We start from the raw sequence: 9,787 nt of genomic DNA on the forward strand, positions 1-9,787 counted from the left end.
TGAGAAAAACCCAAATCTCAAAGAGAAAAGGGGCAACCACACCCCTTACAAATAAATTGAACGAGAAAATGACTATAATGGACCGCCCGGAGGGGGGGGGGGGGGGGAAGAAGAAAGAAAAAAGGCCCCTCAAGGGATGTAGACATTTGATTATAAATTTATAATACCGCTTACGTCCCACTTTCCCCAATGAAATTTCACTTACTTACCCACCCCAAAAATAAATAAAAAAATAAAATAAATAAATAAAATAATAATAATAAACACACACAATCGCACTCATGATCCTGATTCGCAGAATCCGCCCTAGGTTTTGTACAGCTCTCTTTGACCATTCCCGTCTGTCTTGGTGGGCCTTTTCATTACATAGCATAAATGACTAGGGGCTCTCGGAGAGCCCATTGGGCCATATTCTCTTGGGCCCACACCACGCATGCCTTCGGACCATTTGCACGATACGCGCTTTGCGTCTTTATTGTTTAAAAATTTCAAGTGTTTAATTATTAAAATATTCAAATAATTGATCGCTTTGGTTCGGCTGTGAACGTTAAAACTTGTCAACGCTACTCTGTCAGAAGGTCAGCCGATTGGACGGTTGTCACCATCGTTTAGCTGGCACCAGATTAAACCAAACCAAACAAAACGATTGCGTCATCATCAATTTACCTGTGTACCCCAGAAGTTCTTCAAATTTTCCATTTTATGCCCCTCCTCCTCTTCCAACGCTGCACATTTTCATCGGAACTCTCTTTTTCTCGAATTCTCTCCCAAAATTTCAAAGACTACAAAGACAAAAAGAAAAAAGGAAATCAATAAATACAAGTAAATCAAGAGAATATCATCATCATACCATAAATTTTCTACAATCTCTCTTGATTTGTGACTAAATGGTCATGGAGATGGTAAATCTCCACAGAGATTGTGATTCAGGAGATACAAGTCTCCAAATCATTTGAGGCTCAACAAAGTTCCATAATTTTTTTTTTCAATTTTTTTAAATAAAATACAAATTTTTTTCCTTTTCATTTTTCTCCGATTCATCATCAGACTCTAACGATCTTTGCAGCTTTGACGACGGGATTCTCGCGTGCTATAGCCTCACGACCGACAGTCTTGTAATCGTAACTGCAAACATGGCGATCAGAATACCTATGTTCCGAACAGAACAAATCGCCGCACCGGCATCTGAACCCCGTCAAACCTACCTTCCTCCGGCATCCAGAGCATCGATACACCTCTCTTCGAGTATTGATCGAAGCTTTTCTCTCCGATGCGTCCACCGTCGTCTCTTGCAACGTCGGTTGCCTCCGAATCTCAGGCTGCGGTGGATCTGATTCAGATCTGGAAGGCGATCGAGACGAGCTGGATCTAGGCTTAGTTTCCTGAGAAGACGAGAACTTGAGAGGCTTCAAGACTCCTGCGCTAGGCTTGAAGCAGTTCTGGCACATGTTGTTGGTAGCAGGATTACCAGGGAAGCCACAACCGTTGGTACACAAGGTGAGGGTTTCAGGCACCTTGAATTCCGTCTCTTCTTTCTCCCTCTGAGCCATGTTTTTGGTTCCGAGATGTGATGAACAAGAAGGGAAAAAATAGGCTACAGATCTGATCAAAATAAAGGCAAAGGAGAGAAAAGCTGTTATGAATTTTCACCGTTCAAGGAGTTGTTTGAACGGGTGGGAGAGAGGATTAGAGGAACGAAGGGCATGGTAGGCGGATGGGTTTCTTTTATGGGATTCTAAGGTCGGTAATGGGCTAATCTCTATAGAATATGGGCCTCTTTCCAACGCGCATCAAACGTTCCTTCTCAGTAATTTTACCATAATACCCTCACTAACTTTCCACCCAAATGTCTTCTTTCTTCATCAGCTCTGACGTGTCCTCACTCATGCATGCCCCACGGGCTAAAGTGGGCATCCAAGAAACCTCGTTGGGTCAACCATTCCATCAAATCATCCCGGTCAGTGCAAACTGTGCAACTGGACCCGGTTCAATAGCAGGCGTGCCGCGTGATTTTGGTCCGTTGAGTTGGAGCGAACCACGTGTCTGAACCAGGTGTATCTGACCCGGTCGGACAAAGATATTAATGATGCATGAACGGGGACCGCGGGCAGCTCCTGAAGTTGTGTATGATTGATGATTATAAAAATAAGGTACAACATTCGACGATTAGGGACAAAATCGAGATTTCACTTGTCGTCGTACCCCAGTAACCCCACCGATTTAGTGACGGAACCCATTTTCTTTACTTTTTCTGTACTTTTTTATCTCCTCCACTCTCTGGCTTTCAGCTTTCAGCTTTCAGCCGCCCGATCTGACCGTCCTTTCCCCTCTCCTTTTCAGAGGAGTCGCTCTCGTTCCAGCTCTGCCGTACACGTGGGAATGTGGATCAATGCTCACGTGTCCGTGCGTGTAGCCAGCTTTGCTGGGCTATACGTCCCTTATCAATAGCGTAGATCCTACGCGTCCCCGATGAGATGCGCATTCTTGTGGTGGGCCATTCCATCACGATCCGGGTCCCACCTTACATCAAAGGTTTCTAGAATCTGGCGTGGAACGAGTTTAGTTTATCGCTGGAGACAGTGTCATTGAGCTTCGCAATCACATTGCCTCCTAATGTGATGTTGTGATGTGCGGCTGATGGTGGGATGAGAAAGAGTGGGCCCACTTGAGTCCGAGTGGTCAAATATGTCAATCCTTATCAAGAGTCCACGTAGGCATTAGATGGTGGGAGAGATTTTCATTTATTTTATTTTTCTGTCAAGATATTCTGTTTATGACTTTATGTTAATGATTTTATTTATATTTTCATATTTGCATATTTGGATGAATATGATTGAAAATTATTACTTTATTTTTTTCTTTTTTTAGTAATAAATAGATTATTACGTTTAACTATGTTAAGAAGTTGATATGATATGATAATACTTATATGGACGGGATTAAAGGCTAATCAAGAAAGGTCATAGCTTAAGTTGGTGACTTTTATTGCAATTGTGAGGGGTGTCTGCCTAACATCTCCTCAAGTGGGAGATTGTACGTCATAATTTGTGACAGAGGGGGTATGCGTTCGTGCAACCCTACTTAAGATTGACCAAGTCTTTTTTTGTGGGAATGTATTTTATTAAGAAAGCAGTGGTCTAAGAAGTTGAGGTTTTCTCTAGACAAGTATTCCGCAATCAAGGAGAGACATAGGCCAAAGACTTTTATGCCTGTTAGAACACCAGTTTAGGCTAGAAAGTCAGCAACGCCCTTACTGTTTCTAGAAAGAAAAGAAAATCGCATTTCCAAAGAAAGATCAACAAAGACCTAATATCATCGATATATTTATATGTTATAATAGAAGGATGGAGCTAGGTGTCCTATAGTAACTTGATCACCTCAAAATTATATGATTCAAGGCATACGTTGACAAAGAAAATGGAAAACCACCCAGTAGGTAGAATGGACCTGCATCCACTGTGTATTACTATTAATTATTGTCACCCCTTAAATTAGTTGTGATAATTGGACCTAATTCTAAGTGTAGGAACCACATTTCTTTTAAAGGTGAAGGGAACCACACTTTACAACGATACTTTCTTAACGAGTGCTGTAGATGATGCAGAGGTCATGTATCTAGAGAGATTCAAATTCTTTTTTTCAATATAAATCACCTATTATATAAACATATCTTATAGTCATTTAAAACCAAGCCCATTCAATTCAGCTTTCCTATATAGGATGATTCGCCAAATGGGTGGTGGGTTTTGGTAATTTTTAGACCCTTATGTTTGGCCGTGCATAAACATGACTGTACATATAACCTTTTCCTATTTAAAAAAATGCAAGTGGTTGGTGAGAGTTATACTAAAAATATTGAAAAGATAAAAAGGGGAAGATTTGCCTATATCATCATTACGAACGCCTGATAAACAAAATACTCAATTTGATTCTCTTTTCCATTTTCTTCCTTTTCCTTTGAAATTTGATTTTTCTTTTCCATTATTAAATTTTTTTGATAGAAAAATACTTAATTTGATTTTTTTTCACTAATAAAGAAGGCATGTGCCACCCACGCGCACGTATGACGGACCCATGTAAACGTGCTGACATCATTTTTAAGATATTTAATCTCACGAATTAATACGTTTTGTTAAAAAAAAAATTTGTAAAATAAATTAAGAGTTTCAACTTTAAACCATCTTTTTAAGATATTTGCTTGAAGCCATTCAAAATTCTATCCGATATATATGGCTGGTAGGTAGGCAATCTCTTTCTTCCCTTTTTATGGTAGAAGCTCTTAATTTATTTTATGTATTAATTCATATAAAGAAAGAGTGGATGATGTTATTGTCACACTCCATCTAGTTGGATCTGATCATACCTGAATACTCGGTGGGGTGGTACACTACATGACCAAGATTTAGTGTCAAATCTATATAATTATATGACATAGTATAATTAAAGGACAATAATAGAACAACATCAATATTTAAAGTTATAAGAACAGAATTATCAAATGAGATTACAATTATCCATTAAATTAAAGTTAAAAACATAATCTAAAGTTAATTAAAATTGAGCATTAGAGTTTAGAGGAAAGAATTGTCACAGCAGAATTCTAGGTTCTTTTATAGAAAATGGCATCATCTCTCCCTATACAAATAAAGATGAAGATAAAACATATGGCTGCGAGGGACACTGTCATTCCCAGATATGGACACCCTTAAATTAATAAGAATGCAAATTCGGAGGTGAATCTCGGCTATCCATTTATAGGTTTAGGTGTAGGTAGAAGATGGGTAATCTAATAAGGGTTGAGTATGAGAAGGTTTAAATGGGGGTAATCATGTCATTTGACTTTAATGAGGGAAATATGAACATTTCACTAATGAGTAAATAGAATCTTAGATGGAATGTTAAGAGTGTGCAACTTGTAATTTTGAAAGTGTGCAATTTTTAATTTAGGACACTAAAGCGTGTAACCCAAAGTTTAAGCCCCACTAGAGCATGCAGCCTGTAAAAAATTCTATACTATAATATGTAAGTTTAAAAAATTGTTAAAACTCTATTTCCATTTTAGTCACACATCAATGAAGTTAACGTTATTAACATTATACATATATAATAATTGTTCCTAAATAGGATATGTGCTTGAAGAGAGTTAAGTACAGATCACACGTGCAAACGCCATGACCACTATCCAACCAAGCCATGGGATGTATAAACTATTATTTAATTATTCATATATCTATCATGAGATGTGGGGCGGGGTCCTGATCTAAAAGACCCATTTTTTGGGTGGTGAGATGACTATATGATCAGTCACAAATTTTCCTTTTAGAGAGTTGACCTTACGAATAGATGCCACCCTACCCTATAGTTGTCCACATGAATTGGGGTATTGTCATTGAATCCACAAGTGTTTGTTACTTTGCTTTTTGTGAGAATCTCATCTTTAGAAAGAAAAAAAGCCTTCTGGTTTGTTTTCTCCCCTTCTGTTATTGTATGCTATCTTTGTATCTCATTTGCGGATAAAATTTCTTGGAGTATAAGCCTTCATATCTAAGGAGTTGTTGTATGTTTGAGGTGAAGACACTAAAGTCAAACCCAGTCTACACTATAGGGGCGCTCAAATATATTAAGGAAAAGTACTATTCTGTACGCCTCGACTCACCCTATTCGAGTTTGTTGTAGTTATTATTCTGCAACGTACTAAAAAGTGTTTTTGACATAAGATTATCTTACTTTTGTACTTCTTTCTTATGTTAGTGCATGATTTTGGTTTGTCTTATACGGTGGTGCCCACTTTATTTTGATTCTAACAAACCCTACCTTCTTAAGTGAACTTTGATGTTTAACTCTTTAGGCTACAACTTGATATCAATCAATAAATGATTCTGTTACCCAAAAAAATAAAAATGTAGGCTTTTGAATCTATTAAAGTCAGATTTGCTGATTCGTTTGTGTATACAAATTTGTAATACTTATGGATGTGACAAATATACTCTTACTTGGATGGGACAAATATATTCTCTATATACAGGTAAATCCAACTCCATTGATCCAAACAATCTGTTTCTGGGTAGGCCAGTTTGATGAGCTTTGTAATGTTCTTTGGGTGCTACTCAATTAATGCGCAACACCTGCAGGCTGCAGCGAACAGTCGAGATCTTGATCTCGACAGACAGAGATTTCAATCTCAATTGTCCATTTTTGAAAAGTGTGTTCATACAAACACACTTTTCAAAAATGGATGTCAAGATTTCGATCTCAACCGTTCGCTGCACAGTACTATGCAATTATTGTGCAGCATTGAAGTCGAACTAGTCTACAGTATGCTGCAGTTTTGGAACTAACCATTCGATGATTCGATGTGTCGTCATGGATTACTCTTTGCGGGATTAGGTCGCTCTAATGTCTGTCAGGACATGGACATTACGTCTGCAACCATTATTACAAAACGATATTTACGGATGTATCTCTTTTTGTGTATAAGCTACGTCTGTAATTTATTTTGGCAATCTCATGCTGCTAGAAATACAACAAGAAAAACCTAATTGTAGTCCAAGACACATGGAGCTGATAGTCTCTAGATATTCTGATATTGATAAACATTCGTACCTTTATTTTTTTCAATCCATTCAAAAAACAAAAAATAAAAAAATGTGTACATTTTTGTGAATAATATTGTTTTCTATATTATATTTGGTACGATATAATACTTCCATCGACTATTCGTCGTGAATAATCCACACAATTTCTACCCAAAAAAAAAAAATCCTCTCAATTGATGGAACTATCAAATTTTAATGCAGCTTCTATAAGTTAAATAAAGAAATTCATTTTAACTTATATACGCATATAAAATTGTCTTCTTTTGTGGAACTGCGCGCAAATTAATTGGTTCGGATGAACCTCAGTCCCACAAATTATTTATTTATTTTTATCTTATAGATGACTTGAATTTTTTTTTTAATAATATAAAAGTGATGCACAAGGATTATAAACATGTGTGCCTATTTTTTTAGCCTTTCCGAAAAACTATATTTGATGCATTACTTTTCAACAAGAAAAATAGAAATATGAATTATTTTGCCAATACTCCTCAAAATGATTATGGAATTCATAAATGGTGTTAGGAACAAAAGAAGATGCCATAAGTATTTATGTATATATTCTTCAAAAGTAAGATAGAGCTTCAGTCTTAGGACACGTTCAATCGAGATTTAGATCGTTAGATTGAGATCTTAGTCGAAATTTTCACTTTAGACAGTTGAAAAACAAAAGGTTGAGAGAAATTTTCAATCTAAACCGTTGAAAAACAAGTGATCGAGATTTCAGATCTTTGGGCTGAACAATCCTGCGCATTTATTGAAGCAAAATACTCAAAAGTCATGCTCCACATTTTGGCATTATTAACCTGGAGGTGGAGCTTTATTAAAATAAAGAACTATTTTTTTGGGTAGAAAAATGAACCATCACATCATATCTAAAATAAATGTAAAATCGAAGAAAAAAGCAACAACTTTTGAAGCGTGAAATTAGAACAGTATTACATTAATCTAGTAAGCCTAGATGTGACATCTCATGCGAATCTAGCAAAATCGGGGTAGGGCTGCTCTTTAGAGTGAATATCTTCCAAGGAGTGCCTAGTGAATTATGAGAGTTTGATACCTGGAAATCTGAAATATATGGATTTAATGGTTAAATAAAAAATATATTTTTTAACCTAAGTAAAACCCACAAAACCCTAAATACTGTGAAGTTGATTTTGAAATCCCTCTTTCTCCATTCACTCCAAACCCACCGACTTCCTCTTCCTTGTGAAATCCTACCAATATATGTTGTTCAAAAACTAATAACAAGCGGCAATCATTCAAAACTGAAACTACAAAATCCATTCCAAATTGATTTGGTTACTGTTGTTTCAGTAAACTTTAATTAGAGACTTTTTAGGCTTATCTGGTTTCAGCTGTTTCACTGTTTCAGCAAACTCTAATTATGGATTTCTTAGGTTTATCTAGTTGCCATTGTTTCAATAAACTTTAATCAAAGATTTTTAGGTTTTATGATTAAAAATGAACTAGAAATAGAAGTGTTCTTGGGAGATATTCTCCCTGGAGAGGAGCCAAACTTGTAAAGTCGCACCTTGCTTATTTAGCTTGTGCATTTGATGTGCAAGACTGTCTAACAACAATCGACACTGAAACCCGGTTGAAATTTTGATCTCAACCACTCGTAACCAACCAGCGATCAAGATTGAATTTCAACTAGGTTTCGATCTCAATGGTTGGCTGGATGGTCAAGACTGAAGCAACTCATGGCAAAATCGGGTTCGGGCTCCAACTTGAAACCTACATGGGAAAGGTACAAAGCTACTTACATATGTGGTATTTAGATGTAATGTGTTAGAGCTTTATATATGTAGGGCAGAGGCTAAGTTTTGGCTTGTAGGAGATTTGAGACTCTTATCCTCTTCCTTATGAGGTGTTTGTATTACAATAATAATCTAGAAAAGAAATCACGACGTAGAACTAAAATGATTTGAAAAAAGATGACCACGAATACAAATAATCCAGAGTTGGCAATAAATAATTCAATGTAATATTTAAGCTTTGATTGTGTTCGACCAAAATTTTCTTTTTCTTTCTTATTTTTATGTTTTACCTTGATTAACCTGGCTTAGAAAGAATGATGAAAATGCACACTTTTAGAATTTCAAGTTTTTAAAACCTTCAAATTAAGGAAAAATTACATATAAACCCCTAAATTTTGATTCAATAAATCTACTAAAAAAAAAAAAATCAATTACAAATGCCCCATCTTGTTAAGTGTTGGGGTTAAATGATGATGTCATCGGATAACAATATACTAGATAGCCATTTGACCCTTCTTTCTTTTGGTTCCCTTTAAAGGGCAAATTACATATAGACCCTTGAAAGAAAGTCAATTACAAATATCCCTCTGCTGGTAAGTGTCGGGATTAAATGATAATGTATTACATTAACTTAAAGAAAATAATATAAGACTCCTTAAAACATAGTAAACTGATTTGTCATTTAAAAGGCACCGTATTTGTTAACCAATGATATCATCATTTAACACTAACATTTAACAGTAAGGAACATTTGTAATTGATCTTTTTCTAGGGGGTCTAAATGTAATTTGTCTTTGAATAAAACGTGACATCAAAATTTCACCAACCAAATGATTCAACACACCAATATATCTAAAAAAAAAAAAAAAAAACCTGTCTATAAGAAGAATTATATGTACCAGTTATATGCAAAATAAAATTAGCATCTATGTTTCATACGGTTTTAAAAGCCAATCAACCATTTCAATGAGAGAAGTTCTATGTTCACCAGGGGCGGAACCAGGATTCAATATTGGGGGGGGGGGCGAAGATTGGATGTCCAGATTGGGAAAGTACCAATGGTTTTTCGCTACACATATTATATGGGTCCTTAAGACCCATTGAGGGTCCCACGTATGAATTATTTTATTATATTAAGGAATAAACTCACATATATTTTGTGGGGCCCACACATATTTGATAAAAATAGGTAAATTATTATGATAGTTTTTTTCAACAAGATGTAGATAAATTAAACCATCAGTAGAAAAAAAAAAAAAAAAAACACATGGCTCCAACCCTAAAATGTCAGATGCAAACCAAAAAATTTTTTAGGGTAAGAAATGCAACCAATGGTACTTAGTTACCTTACTAATTATAGACATTTTATTTATAATATAAAATCAAATAGCAAAAATTGTAGACAAAATAAAGAAACAAAGAATATAA

The 9,787-nt window shown here is 35.8% G+C and overlaps 1 protein-coding gene and 1 non-coding gene across 2 annotated transcripts; one reads left to right on the forward strand and one right to left on the reverse strand.

Moving 5' to 3' along the window:
- Positions 1-211: 211 nt before the first annotated feature.
- On the reverse strand, positions 212-1,711 carry LOC149001542 (zinc finger A20 and AN1 domain-containing stress-associated protein 5-like). Its single transcript, XM_089137355.1, has one exon. It carries the CDS (start codon positions 1,548-1,550, stop codon positions 1,044-1,046), a length of 507 nt encoding a protein of 168 aa, XP_088993481.1. The 5' UTR covers positions 1,551-1,711; the 3' UTR covers positions 212-1,043.
- Positions 1,712-2,921: 1,210 nt separating this feature from the next.
- On the forward strand, positions 2,922-3,081 carry LOC149001543 (U1 spliceosomal RNA). The gene has a single exon (XR_016170607.1). It is a non-coding gene; the product is annotated as a U1 spliceosomal RNA (small nuclear RNA).
- The last annotated feature ends 6,706 nt before the right edge of the window (positions 3,082-9,787 follow it).

The sequence above is a fragment of the Hakea prostrata genome, chromosome 10 (assembly GCF_041222555.1).
Source record: "Hakea prostrata isolate BN-2017 chromosome 10, UWA_Hpros_2, whole genome shotgun sequence".
NCBI lineage: Eukaryota > Viridiplantae > Streptophyta > Magnoliopsida > Proteales > Proteaceae > Hakea > Hakea prostrata.

What these genes read in the sequence shown, in the direction of transcription:
- LOC149001542 (XM_089137355.1), bottom strand. Translation starts at nt 1,550, where the DNA reads ATGGCTCAGAGGGAGAAAGAAGAGACGGAATTCAAGGTGCCTGAAACC.